The 19,593-nt window shown below is 36.2% G+C and overlaps 5 protein-coding genes across 9 annotated transcripts; 2 read left to right on the forward strand and 3 right to left on the reverse strand.

Moving 5' to 3' along the window:
• The first annotated feature begins 2,330 nt into the window (after positions 1-2,330).
• LOC104782774 (F-box protein MAX2) lies at positions 2,331-4,838 on the forward strand. The gene has a single exon (XM_087511095.1). The coding sequence runs from the start codon at positions 2,535-2,537 to the stop codon at positions 4,629-4,631; it is 2,097 nt and encodes a 698-aa protein (XP_087367221.1). The 5' UTR covers positions 2,331-2,534; the 3' UTR covers positions 4,632-4,838.
• Positions 4,729-9,269, reverse strand: LOC104782773 (uncharacterized). 4 transcript variants are annotated; one of them, XR_015597330.1, is made up of 14 exons: positions 9,158-9,269; positions 8,648-8,697; positions 8,119-8,178; positions 7,853-7,949; positions 7,603-7,631; positions 7,422-7,514; positions 7,076-7,341; positions 6,741-6,944; positions 6,332-6,478; positions 5,962-6,233; positions 5,765-5,815; positions 5,188-5,289; positions 5,039-5,102; positions 4,729-4,936 (listed from the first exon to the last, which is right to left on the reverse strand). XR_015597330.1 is itself a non-coding variant. In XM_087511096.1 (14 exons), exons 4-13 carry the CDS (start codon positions 7,915-7,917, stop codon positions 5,079-5,081), a joined length of 1,248 nt encoding a protein of 415 aa, XP_087367222.1. In that variant the 5' UTR covers positions 7,918-7,949; positions 8,119-8,178; positions 8,648-8,697; positions 9,158-9,245; the 3' UTR covers positions 4,729-4,936; positions 5,039-5,078. The 4 variants fall into 4 exon arrangements, 2 of the variants coding, with proteins under 2 accessions (XP_087367222.1, XP_010506096.1); XM_087511096.1 differs by having other exon boundaries at positions 5,193-5,289; positions 9,158-9,245; XR_767072.3 differs by lacking the exons at positions 8,648-8,697; positions 9,158-9,269 and having other exon boundaries at positions 8,119-8,394.
• A 685-nt stretch (positions 9,270-9,954) lies between these two features.
• Positions 9,955-11,091, forward strand: LOC104784372 (uncharacterized). Its single transcript, XM_010509405.1, has one exon. The coding sequence runs from the start codon at positions 9,955-9,957 to the stop codon at positions 11,089-11,091; it is 1,137 nt and encodes a 378-aa protein (XP_010507707.1).
• A 126-nt stretch (positions 11,092-11,217) lies between these two features.
• On the reverse strand, positions 11,218-12,868 carry LOC104782775 (uncharacterized). Its single transcript, XM_010507800.3, has 6 exons — positions 12,442-12,868; positions 12,269-12,345; positions 12,134-12,176; positions 11,954-12,062; positions 11,725-11,857; positions 11,218-11,645 (listed from the first exon to the last, which is right to left on the reverse strand). Exons 1-6 carry the CDS (start codon positions 12,668-12,670, stop codon positions 11,427-11,429), a joined length of 810 nt encoding a protein of 269 aa, XP_010506102.2. The 5' UTR covers positions 12,671-12,868; the 3' UTR covers positions 11,218-11,426.
• A 3,856-nt stretch (positions 12,869-16,724) lies between these two features.
• LOC104782776 (plant cysteine oxidase 4-like) lies at positions 16,725-19,540 on the reverse strand. 2 transcript variants are annotated; one of them, XM_087511097.1, is made up of 7 exons: positions 19,312-19,470; positions 18,611-18,917; positions 18,166-18,302; positions 17,751-17,862; positions 17,475-17,628; positions 17,185-17,388; positions 16,725-17,039 (listed from the first exon to the last, which is right to left on the reverse strand). In XM_087511097.1, exons 5-7 carry the CDS (start codon positions 17,611-17,613, stop codon positions 16,921-16,923), a joined length of 462 nt encoding a protein of 153 aa, XP_087367223.1. In that variant the 5' UTR covers positions 17,614-17,628; positions 17,751-17,862; positions 18,166-18,302; positions 18,611-18,917; positions 19,312-19,470; the 3' UTR covers positions 16,725-16,920. The 2 variants fall into 2 exon arrangements, with proteins under 2 accessions (XP_087367223.1, XP_010506103.1); XM_010507801.3 differs by lacking the exon at positions 17,751-17,862 and having other exon boundaries at positions 19,312-19,540.
• Positions 19,541-19,593: the final 53 nt, after the last annotated feature.

The raw sequence follows: 19,593 nt of genomic DNA on the forward strand, positions 1-19,593 counted from the left end.
CATGATTTCATGCGTGCTAATTTAAAGGTAATTTAAATATGCTATACAAATAATTGCTAATTATTATAATGATCATCCTACGGACTTTTATTTAACCGAGCTATGACTACAGCTAAAGTAAATTACCTTTTGTGTCAAGAAAAAAAATAGTTATTTATATAGTTTATGGTTTCGTCGTCTCGTGGACTTGCATTGAGAAAGTGTCACTCGAGAAATCTTCCGTCACGAAACCCCCCCCCCCCCCCCCCCCCTACTCATACCTCCTCGCTCTGATCCAGAACCATGAACCGTCTTTTAGCAAGTACAAATTGTTTAATTTATTTTCTTTCTATAACATGATTTCAACGTATTCTCCATAGATATTTTTGAATTTTACATAAACTAGAATATGTAAACTTTAGAAAACAGTTTAATGTATTATAATTTTTTCTAAGTTAGTAAAACTTGTAGCAACCACAAGTTTATACTTAGCATTGTATTATAATTTTTTCTAAAATAAAATTGTATTACATTAACTATATTGTACGTATATATATATATTATTTATATTCACACACAATGCAATTCAGCCAATTAATAAGCATGTGCACAAAAACATGGTATATATGTAATATGTTACTATGTTAGTGGATCTATATATATAATACAAAGTCGCGTTTATATGTTGACGCATGTGTAAATCACATGTATATGTATGTGTTTTTTGTGACCGGCAAGATGAGTAGGCAAGAGATAATGCGTGCCCTACAAATCTTAAATCTCTCACTTTGTAAGGAAAGAGAAAAAAAAAAAAAAATTAGTTGCGAACTTGCAATCGACTTACTCACTATTGCTTTCGTGATAATGCACATTGAGTTATCCACTAAACTTTCTAAAAAGTTTAAGACTATTTTTAATTACATATATTTTATTTGCGTAAGCAATAATCATATTAATATAAAATCCTTTATAAACAAAACACTATGTTTTCATTTGTAACATAGTGTCCGATTAAAAGACAAAAGTCTATTCATATGACACTCTCTCAACTGAATCAATTCACTATTCTTGGATCTATATTTATCTAAAAATGGAAACCAGTTCAGCTTAATTTTGAGTGGTGGACGTATTATTCTTACGTACCGATTCCAATTATGAATTTTTAAATGTTGGAAAAGTACTTGATTTTTTTTTGTTTTCATTTTTTTTTAAAGATTTGTGAAATTAGCTTGGATCGAGTTAACTAGAATCTCCTGATTAATTATTTGCACTTTTTAATTATATTTATTTATGTAAATGAAACAATCATTATTGAAGTTACGTTATAGGACAAAATAATACTCCATTTCTTGTTTTATTTGTCCTTCCTTTTTTTTTTTGTACCCTTCATCTCTTATTACTTCTAGCCTATTGACACAGTGTATTTTTCAAATATATATGCGGTTATTATTTGGATTTTTTTTCTTGATATCCTCAAATTAGTGAGTTATAATCTTTCAAACAATTGTGTTTAGTTTGAAACTTTTAATAATCTTTTTACCCTCGTCCAGCTCATGAGTCATGTCTATCATCACAGATGAGGTTGGTACAATGGTATTATTATTATTCTAGAGGGGAACGAAGAAAAAATGTTAGATGCATGCACGGGAGAAAGGTAGAATGTTCTTTACAGAAAAATATGCAATCCAAGTGGGAACATATATAGGGAGAGAAAGAGAGTGATTTTAAAAGCTACTTATTATTTGATATGTGATGCTTTGGAACCAATTGTCGTCAAGTAACGGCGCCAATTCCATAATATCTGATCTTGACAAGAAAAAAAGTTGTTATTCCCCCCTAGTAAACTGAGCTATAGACAACACCTCGTAGTAACATTAGTATTTGACAGCTTATAGGATCAGAGTGATTGAAATCTCTAATATTATACCACCCAAAATTTGAAAAGATATGTAAAACATTTTAAACGAGCTTAAAAAAAAAAACACTCCGACACAGCGTGTATGCACCAGAAGACAGTAAAGTACTGAAGTACCCGTACATACCATATTATCAAGATTTCGAAATCCTTTTGAGCCGGATAAGATATGGCAGTGAACTTTATCATATACACCCCCAAGTAAGTAAGTAAAATAAAAGATGATGAGAACACACGAACGAGTAGGCAAAGTATGAATTTGGTTTCTCCATCATCAGATAAGCACGCATAATATACAAATTACTTATGAATACTTTGATAAAATAAAGCACTCAGTTTATACAACAAGTATAATAATATTAAATATTCGATAAAACTATATAGTTATGGAAAAAAAATACATATTTTAAAATCACTTTGCCCGTAACACACATCAAAGAGACATTTTATCCAAATTTTAAAAAATCGAAAAAAAAAAACAGAGAAGAGAAAGAGAGAGAGGAGAATGTCAGTATCACGTGGCGTGGCGCTATCTCATCCCCAACACAAATCATCTCTCTTTCTCTCTCTCTTCCTAAATCTTTGAGTTTGGAGCTTCTTCTTCTTCTTCTTCTTCTCTCATCACTTCTCGCCGCTTCTCATGGCTTCTTCAACCACCACCACAACTCTCTCCGACTTACCTGACGTGATCTTATCCACTATTTCCTCACTAGTCTCCGATTCCAGAGCTCGCAACTCTCTCTCCCTAGTCTCTCACAAATTCCTCGCTCTCGAACGATCCACTCGTTCTCACCTCACTCTCCGCGGCAACGCTCGCGACCTCTCTCTCGTCCCCGGCTGTTTCCGATCCGTTTCTCACCTCGATCTCTCTTTCCTCTCTCCATGGGGTCACACACTCCTCGCTTCTCTCCCTCTCGATCACCAGAGCCTCCTCGCTCTCCGTCTCAAAATCTGTTTCCCTTCCGTCGAGTCTCTCAACGTCTACTCCCGATCACCTACCTCCCTCGAGCTTCTCCTTCCTCAATGGCCGAGGATTCGTCACATCAAGCTCCTCCGATGGCACCAGCGAGCTTCTCAGATCCCTTTAGGCGGCGATTTCGTTCCTATTTTTGAACACTGCTGTGGTTTCCTCGAGTCGTTAGATCTCTCCGCTTTCTATCACTGGACTGAAGACTTGCCTCCTGTTCTTCTCCGTTACGCTGACGTCGCGGCGAGGCTTCTACGGTTGGATCTCTTGACGGCGTCTTTCACCGAAGGTTACAAATCTAGCGAGATCGTTAGTATCGCTAAATCTTGCCCTAATTTGAGAGATTTTCGTATCGCTTGTACTTTTGATCCGAGGTACTTTGAGTTCGTCGGGGATGAGACTCTCTCCGCCGTGGCTACGAATTGCCCTAATTTAACGCTTCTTCATATGGTAGACACGGCGTCTCTGGCGAATCCTAGGGCGATCCCAGAAGCTGGTGGTGACTCGGCTGTCACGGCGGGGACTTTGATTGAGGTTTTCTCTGGTTTACCGAATCTAGAGGAGCTGGTTCTTGATGTAGGGAAGAACGTGAACCACAGTGGTGTAGCTTTAGAGGCTTTGAATTCCAAATGTAAGAAGCTGAGAGCGTTGAAGCTAGGTCAGTTCCAAGGAGTTTGCTCTGCTACTGATTGGGGGAGGCTCGATGGTGTTGCTTTGTGTGGAGGGTTGCAGTCCTTGTCCATTAAGAATTCCGAAGATTTGACTGATATGGGATTGGTTGCTGTAGGGAGAGGATGTTGTAAGCTGACCAAGTTTGAGATTCAAGGGTGTGAGAATGTAACAGTGAAGGGGTTAAGAACAATGGTTACTCTTCGGAGAATGACTTTAACTGATGTGAGAATCTCTTGCTGCAAGAATCTTGATACAACCTCTTCTTTGAAGGCGATTGAGCCGATATGCGATCGGATCAAGAAACTGCATATAGACTGTGTGTGGTCTGGTTCAGAGGAGGAGGTAAAAGAGAAGTTGGAAACAAGCGAAACTAACCACCAGGATGATGATGATGATGATGATGATTACGAGAGGAGCCTGAAGAGGTGCAAGTATTCATCGGAGGCAGAACACTGTTCAACCAGTGATGGGAATGGATTCTTTTCTGAAGAAAGAGTATGGGAGAAACTGGAGTATCTGTCTTTATGGATCAGTGTTGGAGAATTTCTGACACCACTACCTATGACAGGACTAGATGACTGTCCAAATTTGGAAGAGATTAGGATCAAGATAGAAGGAGATTGCAGAGGTAAACGCAGGCCAGCTGAGCCAGAGTTCGGGCTAAGCTGTCTTGCTCTCTACCCAAAGCTCTCAAAGATGAAGTTAGATTGCGGGGACACAATCGGTTTTGCACTGACCGCACCGCCAATGCAGATGGATTTGAGCTTATGGGAAAGATTCTTCTTGACCGGAATTGGGAGCTTGAGCTTGAGCGAGCTAGATTATTGGCCACCACAGGATAGAGATGTTAACCAGAGGAGTCTTTCGCTTCCTGGAGCAGGTCTGTTACAAGAGTGCCTGACTCTGAGGAAGCTCTTCATACATGGAACAGCTCATGAGCATTTCATGAACTTTTTGTTGAGAATCCCAAACTTAAGGGATGTACAGCTTAGAGCAGACTATTATCCTGCGCCGGAGAATGATATGAGCACAGAGATGAGAGTTGGTTCGTGTAGCCGCTTCGAGGACCAATTGAACAGCCGCAATATCATCGACTGAAAACTTATGATTGAGTTACCTATACTGTTATATCTGTATTAACTTCAGAAACTTGTCCATTTTATTTGTATGTGTTATATTTGTTTGTAAAAGGAAAGAGCAAAGCCTAAAATTTGCAATCAATGAAATGATTTCATAATACAAAAAACCATTGTTATTAATAGTAATAGAGTCAATGAAGAATCCGGAGAGATCAGGAGAACAAAACTCGATGAATTTTCTAACACCTTAATCTAACTCTTGTTTCTCTTAGAACAGTAACTGTCTTCACAGCTCGGCCTTATGCTTTGGTTCCGACCAACAATCTATAGCAAGACAAAAACTTTCCATAAACGTCTGTTTACTAAAAAAGACGGTAACTTTTCTAAGAGAAACAAACAACAGTTAGTTTTTGAGAAGTCACAAACCTGCAATAAGCTCGCTTCAGGTATTTTGAGCCGGGCTCCTTTATATGGCAACTATATCAATGACCTGAAAAGCAAGAATTGCAAGAACCAGGTTTACATTTGATGTTTTTGTTTAGTTACCAAGTGTTGTTCTTGTTCAACAGACATACTTTACCATTTGGGACCCCTCTCCAGGGCTGATCTTAGGAGTCTTCATACGCCTACTCCTTATTCCCTCTGTTTCCGGCTCTGCTGTTCCATTTGAGTTAGAACTGCACATAAAAACTGAAACATTAGCCTTCTTACCCATCATAACCATTTTTTCAGCCAAAACCTTATAACCATTGTAAGCCAGACACTAATGACTAATCAAATACCATGACATTTTTGCAGCTATAAACTTCATATGCAGCAAACTCAACAATTGCAGTACATATTGAATTCACCTCATCTGTTTGGTAAGCCAAATACTCTCACGACTTACCTATTCACAGCTCTTACATTGCAGTTGACTAAATAAGGTTATATAATAGGACACAAATCAGAGAAAGAGAAAGGACTTTAATGGATACCATATTACACCTTTTATCAATAAAGATAGTTGACAGAATTTGAGGGAACATGAGGACACCAAAATATTAAGACACAAGTATCATGGAATTTGGAATCTATATATATACACAAAAACTTGGCACTATAAAATTTTATCACTATTGAAAGGACAAATATATTGACAAACAATATTACCTGGAACCAGGAGATCCCTGTTCCTTGATGATTAGCTTGTTTCGTGAACCACTGAGGAAAGAACAAAAGCACCAAAAATTACGTTCATACGTGCATATGCAATTGCTTGGCATAAATAGAAACATAAGATATATATAAACCGGGTGGCAGCAAATATATAAACATAATCAAGAAAACTAAACAAGTATGCTTATCACCTTGAACCGGATTGTAACACAGATGAAGAACCAGACCGTTCCATGGGACTGTTTGGCTCCAATGGTGAAGCACAAGAGTCACTGTCTACAAAACCAGTCTGCCATGCCGTTGAGACATGAGCTAGATAAACTTCCTTGGGTGAGAAGGGTTTTAGCTGACCAGGACATCGCTTAAGGTCGACCAGCATTTCCACACCATCGAGCGCAACCACAACAGACATATGATAACGTGGATCGACACTAGAGGAAGATCCCAGATCACTAGGGAAACCCTGATCAAGAAATTTAACCGAAATGCCAGGTTCTCAGAACCAACCAATGACAAGAGTTATACACAAGGCCACTGGTCATATTTTTTAAAAGTACTTACCACTACAAGCTTACTTTCAAGACGAACAGTATCAGCCAGAACTTTAAAGAGGATTGCTCGAGCACGACAAGAACCATGTTTGATGATGTTTCCTAGCAGTGGAAACCCACGACTTTTAAATGATTGACTCCGTTTTGCTTTTACTACCTGCCAGAAGAAGGAAAATTCCAATTAAAATTTCCCGATAACCTAAAAGAGTATAATGAGGTTGTTGAGATAATGTGATGTTCCTTAAAGTGTCTAATAAATGGATAAAATCTATTTGTTTTCTTTTTTAGAGCCAAATATTTACTGCATGCAGTGCTAAGATAAAATAACAAAATGATATGCATTGTAGCCATGCATCTTTGACGTAGTCATCGATTCTCCCTTGAGTTCACAACTACCAAAGTTAGTCCGCCACTCTTACCAGTTCAGCAGTTTTCTTAATTACTTTAACCGGCTCTGAGTTCAATCCACTGACAAGTCCGTAATATAACAGCTTCAACAACCGAAGCTTGTAATCCTTCTTAAAATCTACACAAATCACACCAGCCTTAAGTCGTTCATGATCCTCAAGAGCATTAATTTCTTCCATTGTAGGAATGCTTTTAGAAAGCTTCAATCTCTCAACCTGTTGAAAAATTTAACAACATACTAAGATAAGCAAATGATTGTTGACAAACAGCAACACGTAACCAAGTATCAATAAAGCTAACTAAGAAATTATTGGACAACGATAATATCAACCTAAAGATAGCTTACCGGGACCACAGAGTAAAAACCACTCGGAATCGGGTAAGGAAACAACCCAGTACTCCAAAGATAATTTGATGCTTCAAAACTTGACACTTCATCTTGATCAAGATTTTTGGGTGATTCTTTGGTATCCGAGGTTTCATCTTGTGATACCAGACATACAGACTGGGATATCTCCTCAATTTCTGAAGGGCTCGAGGTAGGACTTAGAGGTAGTGGTTCTGATGGCCCAGCATAATCTCTTGCCACTTCTACAACCATCTCCTTGAGGCCTAAAACCACATGAGCGTCTCCTTAGCCCATAGGACGAAAAACATAGGTACCAGAATAGTGAGAATCAAACTTCGTGTACCTGTAGCTAGGACCTCAACTTCTGAAGGGCTCGAGGTAGGACTCGGAGGCCCAGCATCATCTCTTGTCTCTTCTACAACCATCTCCTCGAGGTCTAAAACCACATGAGCGTCTCCTTAACCCATAGGTTCCCTCAAGAAAAAACTAAAAAAACGTAGGTACCAGAATAATATGAAGTGTACCTCTAGCTTGGTTCTTCAGGTCAGTTAACCTGTAGAGACAAATAAAAAAACAAGAAGGTAAAGTAAACCTCAATGCTTCCACTTTAATATCTTGGTGCATGATTTAGTAACATACTAATTGGCAATTGGATTCCATATATTCCCCATCAACAGCTTTTAAACTAGTAGTAGACAAATCATCAAAGACTGGCTACAAACTCATTAAGTAGATAATTCCATTTAATAATACTAATACAGCATCAAAACTTACGACATGATGGAGCCTTGAACTGATTCAACAGTTCCTTTGTGACATCCACAACAGTTAGCTCCCATCTCCAAGTCCTCTGTAGCAAAATTCCAAATTCCTGCACAAGTTTTCAAACCCAGATTTGAATATTCAATAAGAGCAAAATCCAACCAACTTCTACCACATAGTTCAAACACACAAGAACACACATAAACCCAAAAAAAAAAATCAAAACTTTGAGAAGAAAAGAGCAAAATAAGAATAAGGGTTTATGAAAAAAATCTCACCGGAAGCAGGTCAACGTTCTCCCAATTCCAAATTCCAACAATCAATCTGATAAAACCGCACTGCGAAAGACGGAACAGAGAATTGAAGATTGACATGATCAAGCAACAAAGAACTATACGTACACACAAGTATATGCAGATAGATTTGCAATAGAGATTGGTGAGATAAAATTGGATTTTTTGGGGGGGTTTTTGATAAAAAGTTTTGATTTTGATGGCGGAAGAGATGCAAACACACAGTTGCTTGCTGGGGTTTTAGGAAAGTGATGGAGCCCCGAAGAAAGAGGAGAGGGAAAAGAAGACAAAGCAAGTCACACGTGCGACGGAATGAGTCACGTGCCGGAGAGACCTATTTCACACACTGTATCTGTATGACTTTATTTTAAGTGATAAGACCAATTTTTCAAGTAATATTCATTTTGCTACACATTGTTTTAAAAGTTGTAAGAATAATTTAGATAGAAAAAAATCAAGATCCGTAAACGAACATCACATATTGAAAGTAAAATTACCGAAAGGATTTGTATACCTTTTACTGCTTGTTCTATCGGATGTAGAGATGTTTGTCTTCAAACAAACCTGATACATATATGAGAACTAGTTTGTTTCAATACCGAACAACAGATTTATGTTAGAAGATTTGTTGCATAATATTGTTAAATCATCAAAGTTGGAAAAAAAAAAACTTTTGATACGAATAATAGATTGTTCATATATATATAAACGAGATGATAGATTATAAAAGAAGAACTGAAGAAGAGGTAGTATTGTAGTAGATGAACAAGTCTAACAAGAGCTTAGATTTGTTATTCATAATAGGCTTCCTAACAAAAGATTAGACTTGTTCATCTACATCTTAAAGTTAAAAAGCCTATTTGATGTCAAAAGAAAAAGAAAAAAAAAAACAAGAAATTAACCAAAATAAGGATGAACTTTTTTGAAAATAGTAGACTTGGAATTCAACAAAAAGATTGCAATAAGAATAACAAAAGACAATTCACCCTCACTAGAATATTGATAAATTCATTATGAGACCTACACATCAACAGCAACAACACATCATCAGAGCTTTGACAGTGCCCAGCATCTTCTCTTTGTTTGTTAAAAACCTGATAGCTTTGTTATCCTCAAATTTATATCATAAACTTTTCGACTGTCAAATAAAACACATTTTGATTTATGGTAGAATTCTATTTTTTTTTTTGTATATGGTATATTTTCATAAAAAAGAAAATAATTTTTTATTTTGACTAAAAATGACATTTTGAATTAGTGCCGTTTGCCACTTGCTTAACTTTTTCTTTTTAAAGGATAAATGACTAAATGAGAATCAATGCATTCAGAAGAAATAGAAGGAAGGAAATCTCTTATATATTTAGTACTTTTGAATAAAAAAATTACACATAATAAAAATTTAACATCAAATGATAAGAATAAAATGACAACTAAGATTACTACATAACCATGTTTTATAGTATGATGGACTGGCAAAAAACAATATATAAATTAATATTAATTTTAAATTTATACTTAAATACAAATACATGTGTTAAAAAAATATTTCATTGAATTGATAAAAGAGATACCCTATTTTGTCGTAATAATTTTCTAAATCTTAAAAAATTACACTCATCTTCCAAAAACATTTTTCTCCAATTACAAAACTTGTGGACAATTTATAACCCAATAAAATTAAGCCCATTAACTATATCATGGGCCTTAAGAAACCCAAAAAAACTCGTTTTAAAATTTTTCGTCTTCCTCTCTAAAACCCTGAATCTCTTCCGCAGACACTTAAACCCTAACTTGTAACTTACTAATCTCTCCGACATACCAATGACCACCGCAGCTCAGCCGCAACCATTACCGGAGCAGGTAACTACTCTACCCAAGACTGTGAACATAGCAATTAAGGCTCTCTTCGAACGTAGAAACGAAAAACGGAAAACGAAGAAGCCACATCAGCTTCTAGAGGAAGACGAATCCGTTTACCTAACCGTAGACCTGAATACGATTCCACAGACGCATCAGAGGAGCGCTTACCGAATCTCCCTTCCGCATCCTCTGATCAACACTACCGAAGACTCGCCGAAGCTCTGTCTCATCGTCGACAACGGAAAAAAAAGTGGTCTCAAAAAGGAGAAAGCAGTGAAGAAGATCAAATCGGAGAACATACCGATCACTACAGTTCTCGAGCTATCGAAGCTTAAATCGGACTATAAATCATTCGAATCGAGACAGAAGCTATGCGATTCCTACGAGAGGTTCTTCTGTGATCGGAGAGTGATTCATGTGTTGCCGAGAGTATTTGGGAAGAAGTTTTTTGGTAGCAAGAAGATTCCTGTGGCTATTGATACGAAGAAGAACTGGAAAGGGCAGATTGAGAAAGCTTGTAGAGGTGCTATGTTCTTCATTAGGACTGGGATTTGTAGTGTCATCAAAGTAGGGACATTGTCTATGGAAAGGGATGAAATCGTCGAGAATGTGATGGCGACTGTGAATGGAGTAGTTGATTCTTTGCCTGATAAGTGGACATACGTTAGATCCTTGCATTTGAAGTTATCTGAGAGTTTGGACTTGCCTATATATCAGACTATGCCTGATGACTTGAAGCTCAAGGTTGATCCTTTTGGTGTTAAGGATGGTGAAGAATTAGTTAAAAGTGATGATATTGATGATGGTAGTAAGAGTTTGAAGAAAAAGAAGAAGAAAGGAAGGATCCATGAGGTTATTGATGACGATGAAAACCAAATGAATTTGGAAGATGATGAAGTTGATGGTGATCTCAATGGTTCTCGAGATAAAAAGAAGAGGAAGAAGATGAGTAGTAGTGAGTCTGAAGTGAGTGAGAAACAAGTGAAGAAATCGAAGCAGAAGAATGTATTGAAGTCGAAAAAGCTAAAGAATGACATTGATGAGTCTGGTGGTGGATTGAAAGCAAAGAAGACTAAGAGGAGGAAAGAAGATTATTGATAAGTATTTTTATTCTTTCTGCTTGAGGTATTTTTTGGTACTGCTTATAATTTAGATACGGTTAAGCCTTTTGTTATCGATTACTATTTAATCAAACTAGTGACTAGTCATGTTTTTGGTTTGTCATTTTTGAGTAGGAAACATATTATTATTACATGTGTTTTGTTTCAAGTGATTCTACTTTATTTTCTAAGAATACAACCTTAGAAGGAAAGTACTTCCAGGATCTGAATCAAGCCTGATCCAGATCCTGGCTAAGTACTCATCCCAAGAAACGGCTAAGGAAGAGAAAAGAAAAAGGTCTCTACTCTTGAAACTCTTAAATGTTAAAAACTTCATCTCTCTGTTATGTCGGATGATGCTATGTTACGGTCTCCTGATGATGTCGAGAACAGAGAGAGCGAGAGCATCGTGTTGATATCATCTGTTGGTTTTTGCCTGCAATTTCCAAACTCAGGTAACTGTATCCCACCTCCGGATATTGATTTCATGCGTTTGACTGATGATACCTCTTCATCTCGGACTCTTTTCTCATTGATCATTGTCTTCCTAATCTGAATAAGGTTTTACCAAGATTACTATATGTTTTTTACCAAAAGTAGTGTTCCTCTAACCAAAAATGAAGGTAGTTACCTCGAGCAGAGGCAGAGTCTTGTTCTTTATGCTGTCTTGGTTGTTTGTGCATAACCCGCTCAACCAGCTAGAAGGTCGCATAAGAAAGTTACCTCCACGATTTGTAATGACCGCCGCGTGTTGATTGAGTACCCTGCAGAAAAAAAAATGCAATTTTAACTCTCTGGTCGGATGTAGAAATCTGAAACATTTTAGGAACTAATACTTGTGTTGTCTATGATTGAATGACCTTGAAGGAACGGTTTTAGAGTTATTGGCATGTCTTAAATCGCCGCTATATGGAATACATCTGGAGTCTATCAAATAGCTTCTTTGTCCACTCATGAAAGCTCCAAACTCTGTTCAAAAGTCGTTTTCATCAAACCTGGTGAAAAGAATGATATATGTCTGCGGATCAAAACTAACGTACCATGGCGAGACAATGATGGCTCGAGCTTCTTACTTCGATACATCTTCAAATCAGAAACATGACAACATTGAAAAAATAAGAACAAAACTGAGATAATCTTAGAGAAACAGACGATGGTGAGATTATGGTGTGAACCTGTAAATGACTTTTGACATGTGCAATACTCAATCCTTTCAGATTCATCATCTGAAGAACCAGTTTTGGTGTCGCTCCTGTAAGTCATACAACAATAACATAATTATTACAAACCACCACAGAGAGAGAACTTGAGGGAGAGAGAGAGAGAGAGAGAGAGAGAGTCGTCGTACTGTGTGGACCGCCTAGTCGTTGAACTGCACGAACGAAGGAGAGATGAAGATCAGGCGTCCAACGAAGCCTAGGCATGTTGGATCGAACATACTGTCTAACGTTGTTACTACTCGTGACTTGGTCTTCGTCTTCAACTGATGACTCTTCTTCATTATTCTTCTCCACCGTCTCTTCTCTGTTCAGGTCAAGATACGTGTAGCATATTCCCGGTGAAGATGTCCCTGCCATGACTCTCCGGCGAGAGTGTCTTATACTAGCTCTCGAGTTCAGTTACTCAAAAACTAAAAACAAAAAAACCCCATGTGAGAGTTTAAATCTCAAGTTATATGTGTATAGTCTCTCTATGATAATTTCGGCGTTGGCTTCAATAATACTATGATTTCCCATATATATAGATACAAGTACACTATATAAGCATTGTTGTATAGTCTTGTTATTTGTCATAAACTATAATATATATATGTAGACAGACATATATATTCTTATCTATGTCATGCATGTTTACGTGTAAGTGTAAGTGTTTTTTATGGAAAAGTGTGTTGGAATCTTCCGTTTGGTGAAAACACATTTGTTATTAGGTTTTGCTTCATTTTTGTTAACAGACCAGAAAAATATCCGTTTGTTCTTTTAGTGACAAAGACGTATAAACTTATCACCTTTAACTTCTTAAAAATAATTTCTCTCTTTTAACAAAAATTGAATATATGGTGTGATTGAACATGAATTCATAGTCCAAAATCTGTATCATTAAAAAAAAAACAGAGATGTTCTGTTTACCTAACATGCCTTTCATATATCATGTGATAAGGGCTAGGCTATTTAAATTGGCTAATTAATCGAATATTTGATACTAAGCATCTTGGTTTAATTAAATTAAATAGTCAAGTCTATATGTATATACAATTGGCAGTCGAATATCTTGTGTCATTAGAATTGTAGTTTTGTGATTAATAAACATTTCAGTCCGACCAAACCACTCTTGCATTTATAACAATTTGCTCTTTAATAATCTCCAATTAAGTTGACCTTTGCCGGGGACTACGCTTTACCTTTTGTCATATTATACCACTTTTTCGAGTTTTTCAAACACAACTTCAAAAGTGAAATAAAATCAGATTAGCATAGAAGAAACTCAAATGGAATAAAAGATTAATCGATCTGAACCGTTTGATTATTCGAATACTGGTACAAATTATTGTCTACCCCAACCGATCGAGTACAATGTGGTGGAATGAAACGTTTATACGCATTTTTTATATATTGATCATTTTTCTCATATACTAATGTTACTTACTACATGACAGTCTTCAATCCCGACGATTGAAAACAAAACTTATAAATCTAAGAGAAGGGGGAGTATTGTCAAATGGCTAAGGATGTGATTCCCAAAGATTCTTGGGTTCACTTATGCACAAAACAGAAGTTGTCTTTTATCGTTTTGGTTTTATTATTAGTGACCCTTTTCAATGAGGCATTGGTTAACACACCAGCTTATAGATGTAACTATATGTTTTTGTATGGCTTACTATTAATTACCAAAGAATTCGTATATAATTCGAGAGATGTAACTATATAGTCTATATAATAACTAATCGTCTTTGATTGTCATTTTTGATTATTCTTTCCAGAGAGCAATCTTTGTCTTTATTGTCATTTTGTGAGTTGATTTAGAATTTGTAAACATATATAAGCTGTAGTAGGCCTGCATTCGGTTCAGTTGTGTTCAGTATCGGTTAGTTTTGATATAGGAATATAATAACCATTTGGATATTTTAGAAATTTCGGTTCGGTTTGGTTTGGTTTCTTTCGGTTCGGTTAGTTGAAGAGATAACCATAACTAACATAAATTATATTGAAATTAACCAAATAAACCTAATATAACCAATGTAACCAAAGATAACTGAATATAACCGAAATTAACCAAAAATATATTACAAAAATATAAAAAGAGGGAAAAATATTGATCCGATTTTACAAAATAGTATTTAACTTTGTAAATTCAAAATAATAACTTTTAAATATATTGATTATTTAAAGTATTTAATTGTTTTGAATGTAGAAATAATTAATATTTTAAGTTTATTTTATAGTTTTGCCTAATACTAAGTATATTATTTTGGATATATTCTAGGTTTTTGGATATTTCGGTTAACCATTTAATTGTTGGTTTGGTTCGGTTCGGTTTCGGTTATTTTGAACACAGGATTTTACTAACTATTGGTTATTGGAGGAACTTCGGTTCGGTTTCGGTTTGATTTTTTTCGGTTCGGTTCTGTCGGTTATTTGGTTACCGGTTATTTTGCCCAGTCCTAAACTGTAGTTAGAAGAAAGACAAATACGTACAAATTTCACTTTTTACAAAATTTAACCGTGTGAAATGAATATAAGGACCTCAAACCCTACACCAAGTTAATTGTAAACCGTCCCAATGCAATTTTCCGACACTCTATGTCTATGCACACACATATCTATACAAGCATTTTGGAACATATATGAAAAACGCGATAGGATCAAATTTCAACGCTCGTAGTCATTAATATAGATATATATGCACAACTTGAGTTTTCTATTTTATATGTGAAATCTTTTACCATGATCGCCTCGATCTTCAAATTTAGTGCCCACATGAGTCTCTACTCTCTACGATTCCTTCTCTCCCATCAACTCTCTCTTCACTATTAATTAAATACTTCGAATATTTGTCCTCTCTTCTTTTCTCTTCTCTCCTCTCTCTATCGAAAGATGAGGAAACAATGTTTTGTCCTAACTTATTTACGTACCGACACTTCATTCACAATTCCTCCCTTTCCCATGCTCTCTTTTGTGGAGTATATACATATACTGTATATTCAAATTGTTTTCTTTTTATAATATAATATTTGTACTATTAATTCCTTTCATCGAGATTGAGTTTATTTGGTTAAGAGAATCTTTTGTCGAGTTCTTTCCAAGAAAATTCCTTTTTTCCATTTCAGCAATTACACCGGTAGAACCTTTTATAAAAAAACAACTAAACCATTACCAATACCGGTCAACAAAGTGGTAATGACTCAACATGATGATGATGATCAGTTTAACAGTCTATCACTAAGAATCATGTCTTTGGTGGTAACCGAATTGAGGTAATCTTAATTACTTTTTTAAAAAACTGAAAAGAACACATTTACACCATTCAACAATTTTAATACAAAGTTAATCAACTTTTCTACAACAGTATATGTTAGTTAATTGATTAATTTTTGATTTTCACATATTCGTAACTAAAACGGTCTTACTGTTTTGTTTTAAAATGTTGCCACGTAAATTTGTACGTTTAACATGCGCAAAGCAGCGAGATCTATACCTATATACTATATTTTAAAATTTGAATAGAAAAGGACGTTGATCCAGTCCAGTTGATGATATATATTTTATCTATATAGTAATGCATGCAAGAAGAAGCTAAAAAATTCTGCATGTTGCCCTAAAGAATCGCCGCAAAATAAGGCACCGTCTTCGAATTCTTCCTCCATCACATGCCTACGTATCTTTTTTTATATATTTATCTGGAGATAAAATGAAAAACACATTGTAGAGTACAAATTAACGTAGGATTGTTAACACGCCGTTTCTCTTCAAAGTTGTTAACATGTTTCACATCAAGACTATACTCCCAAGAATAGTAAAAAGAAAAAAAAAATTCATAACATTTAAGATATCTGAAGTAACGAATCATGATGAAAATCGCAATGCAAAGATTTGAACAGTAGTCTTTCAACCACAGGCTTCAACCAGTCGACTTCTAGACTCTATATGAGTTAGTTTGGTTGTTTTAACATCATGCTCATCATCTCCGAAATTGATAGTTCAGTTTTTTTACACGAGAACCCTAAGGGAACAAGTGGAAAGTTTAATTATCTTCTTTCTTTTGTTCACCAAGCTAAATTATCTAATGACAAAATTTTAGTGAAACGATAGAGCGTGATGGAATGGAACACAGTCTAACGGTGGAGGCAGTATTTGATTATTCTTGGCCTCTTGGGTCTATTTTGCTTTGTGGGGCTTATTAGAAAAGGTCCCTAGAAAAAAAGCCAAAGACGCGCTTTATTCACTATACTTTTTAACACAGTCAAATCACACCCCAGTGAACTTTATTCCGATATCCAAATCAGTCACAACTTCGTTATCAAATGCACAACCTACAAAACTGGGTGTGACCGTGACCCTATTCGTTCTTTCGAGGGATTTTGTAAAAGATTAAAGATGCCATTAGAGAAGTCTATTACCGAAGACAAAAAAAAAAAACCATGAGAAATATTTTGCAATATAGTGAAACTGAGACACCGTATCACAAATTGGTATGTACAATCCCGTCCTTTGCAATATAAAAAGAAGACCCCAAATTTTCAGATTATTTCCCAAAAAGGAATATTTAAAAAATAAAAATCCAAACCCGCCCAAATTTATGTGAAGAAGTAAAGAGAGAGTTGTTATATCAATCAAGTTCTAATAACAGGACCTCTGTATGGAACTCGTCTTATCACAAAGTCATCAGGTGGTTGAAATTCCTCGAGCCAAGTCACGTCTGTCACAACTTCCCCATCCACTTCTATCTCACCTGCTCCGTATCACAATCCCACCAAGTCATAGAATCAATCAGATATTCTAATTCCGGTTTGGCGATTTGAGTTTTTGGGGTTCATTTGGATTGAGTACCCCTTATTATAAGCATTTTCTAATCTTGTGTTTCAGAGTTGTGTTACCTGGTAAGTCTTCTCTTCTGGATTTCCGGAAGTAAGTGCAATGCCTATCATGTTCTGAAGAGTAAGGTGGAGATAAGATGTCAAGAATAGCACAATGCGTGATGGCTTTGAAACAATGAATGTTGCCACCACTTTTCGGATATAATGTTGTTGCTGGGGTTGGAGCCGTCATCTCTTTATCCTTCACCAGTTTAGCGGGTCTTGCTGCTTATGACACAAAAGAGTTTTACAATTAGACCAGAAGAGTGATTGGTTTAAAAATGAGAGAGTAAGGGAAAGACAACATTTACCTTGTGATTGATCATCTGGCTCAGTCAGTTCAGGCTCTAACCAATCATATGACTTCACATGCATTGAACCATAAACGAGCTTGCTTAGCACGGTCATTCCTGGATGGTTATGAAGAGGTATCATAGAGGAAGGTGGCATGCAGAAAATTCCTATCTGTTTTGACAACATAGACAAAACGAACCAGCTGAGAGACATCATTGGTGGGTGGTACAAGAAAGATAGAACCTTTAACTAGAGACAGACTCAGAATTGACTCAAACTGTGTTTACTCATACTTTCTAGATCATTTGTCATAGGCTTTTTTGCAGACTTCAGGCTCATGGCTTGAATGATGGATTCCTGAGGTTCTCTCAAAAACCATGTTTGGATGCCCCCCTATTCCCCTAACTTCGAATATGCGGAAAAGGAGAATATTAAAATCATCTCACGCTACAGAGCATTTGAACCTTGTTGCTCTACTGAAAGTTCGGTTTCTGGCATATTATTCCAAGCAGAAGCATTCCTATACAAACCTAGGAAATTAGATTGGGACTCTTATGCAATGTTCTATCTAAGTCATCTTAAACTAGATCACATAAGATGCACCCTTTCAACCCCACATTTGACTATCTTGTAGTAGCCATTAGTAATCCTTAATAGCTAACTTTTTGATACTAATCAGCCATAGAGCATTCAAATCAGTATGCTTACAGAGAAACTGTCACACTCATGCAAATGAAGATACTTTATTGCTGGGGGAGACTGAAGACTTCCATTGAGAGGACCAGACCTGGTCCGTGCCAATTGAGCTTCCTGCTCGATGCCAACATCAGATGGCTTGATTTTCTCTGAAACATAGATTACAAATAAGGCTATAAGTGCAACAGGGGACCACAGTGTTTAAGACTAAAGTGAGACATAAATATATAATTACTGCCACCAACACCTTAACTACTACACTCAGATAAGGTAATTGCAGAATGATCAGATATACTAATTCACATGTCGTGGGGCCACACAATTCATAAACAAGTCATTGTCACAAGCACTCAAAAGGATGACAATGATGAGCTAAATAACAAATGCTAGAAACTGAAAAAAAACACTGGACAAAGAGTTACGATAAGTGCATATATATATATATATATAATCATACCCAAGACATTGCGAACCTTCTCCAGAGCCTCGTCTGATATTGGTCCGTCTGAAGAGAACGAGGACTTGCAAGTATTGTAAAGCCTCTGAGCAAAGTAAGGCATGATCTGTTACCAAATTCCAAAATTCTCAAGCTAACCACCTACTTCCCCCTTTGTGGAAAAAGGGGCTCCAAACTTCTCAATGACAACAGAGAAAAAGAGCAGTTCCCAGTAATTCTAAACACAACTAATGGATGATACTAAAACTTCATGAAAGATAACCATATTCTTCTTCTTCAAGTCTACAACATACAAACATGTTTTCCCCTGAAACAACAAAGCAAAGAAAGAAAAAAAAAGGATTGATATATAATTCTCAAAGGTATCTCAATAAAAAAAAGATAGCTTTAGTAGGAAACTGCGACTAAGATGAGCATCGTGCACATGGGGTTCAAATCAAACATAAGCATTGGATCACAAAACCACCATTATAACTCAATCACAGAAGATTATAAAAAGTTTCAGAACAAACGACAGTGAAAGACTCAACATTTAGGTTTGGAAACAGGATATAATCGAATTGGAGTATGTAATTAGGAGAATCTCAGAAGACATGATGTAATAATCGGAGATTCGATTTCTGAAACAACCATCATTGAAAAAACAACAGATGCGTGTCAAGAACTAAAAACAGGGAGCCATAAGAAACAAAAGAAGAAACCTGAGGTGAGAGTGGTTGCGTAAGATCCGGAAGAAAGAGAATCAATCTCGGTACAAGTTGAATACGATGAAGAAGAGAGAGCTGAGAGAGAGAGAGAGAGAGAGGTCAGAGTAATGATTTTTTTTTTGCTTTGTCCGTTTATTTTTTTGTTTGAACTTTGAAGTAAAAGAGTAAAAAAAAATATAATAAAAATAAAAAGAGGATCCAATATTCTTAATTGTGTTGCCATATGTGCCCAGAGAAATTTTTCTTCACCAACTAGGAACCCCCAACTACTAAATT

This window comes from Camelina sativa, chromosome 4, assembly GCF_030686135.1.
Source record: "Camelina sativa cultivar CO46 ecotype springtype chromosome 4, ASM3068613v1".
NCBI lineage: Eukaryota > Viridiplantae > Streptophyta > Magnoliopsida > Brassicales > Brassicaceae > Camelina > Camelina sativa.

Bases quoted from the DNA above. Each gene is read 5' to 3' on its own strand.
- LOC104784372 (XM_010509405.1), top strand. From the start codon at position 9,955: ATGACCACCGCAGCTCAGCCGCAACCATTACCGGAGCAGGTAACTACT.
- LOC104782775 (XM_010507800.3), bottom strand. From the start codon at position 12,670: ATGGCAGGGACATCTTCACCGGGAATATGCTACACGTATCTTGACCTG. The intron at 12,063-12,133 runs GTACGTTAGTTT...ACTTTTGAACAG, and splicing joins GCCATCATTGTCTCGCCATG to AGTTTGGAGCTTTCATGAGT. The intron at 11,858-11,953 runs GTCATTCAATCA...TTTTTTCTGCAG, and splicing joins TCTAAAACCGTTCCTTCAAG to GGTACTCAATCAACACGCGG.
- LOC104782776 (XM_010507801.3), bottom strand. From the start codon at position 18,713: ATGCCTTACTTTGCTCAGAGGCTTTACAATACTTGCAAGTCCTCGTTC. The intron at 18,303-18,610 runs GTATGATTATAT...TCTATGTTTCAG, and splicing joins GAAGGTTCGCAATGTCTTGG to AGAAAATCAAGCCATCTGAT. The intron at 17,389-17,474 runs GTAAATGTTGTC...TGTCATAAGCAG, and splicing joins GCCAGATGATCAATCACAAG to CAAGACCCGCTAAACTGGTG.
- LOC104782774 (XM_087511095.1), top strand. From the start codon at position 2,535: ATGGCTTCTTCAACCACCACCACAACTCTCTCCGACTTACCTGACGTG.
- LOC104782773 (XM_087511096.1), bottom strand. From the start codon at position 7,917: ATGGGAGCTAACTGTTGTGGATGTCACAAAGGAACTGTTGAATCAGTT. The intron at 6,479-6,740 runs GTAAGAGTGGCG...TTCTTCTGGCAG, and splicing joins TTAAGAAAACTGCTGAACTG to GTAGTAAAAGCAAAACGGAG. The intron at 5,103-5,192 runs GTAAAGTATGTC...CTTGCTTTTCAG, and splicing joins CTGGAGAGGGGTCCCAAATG to GTCATTGATATAGTTGCCAT.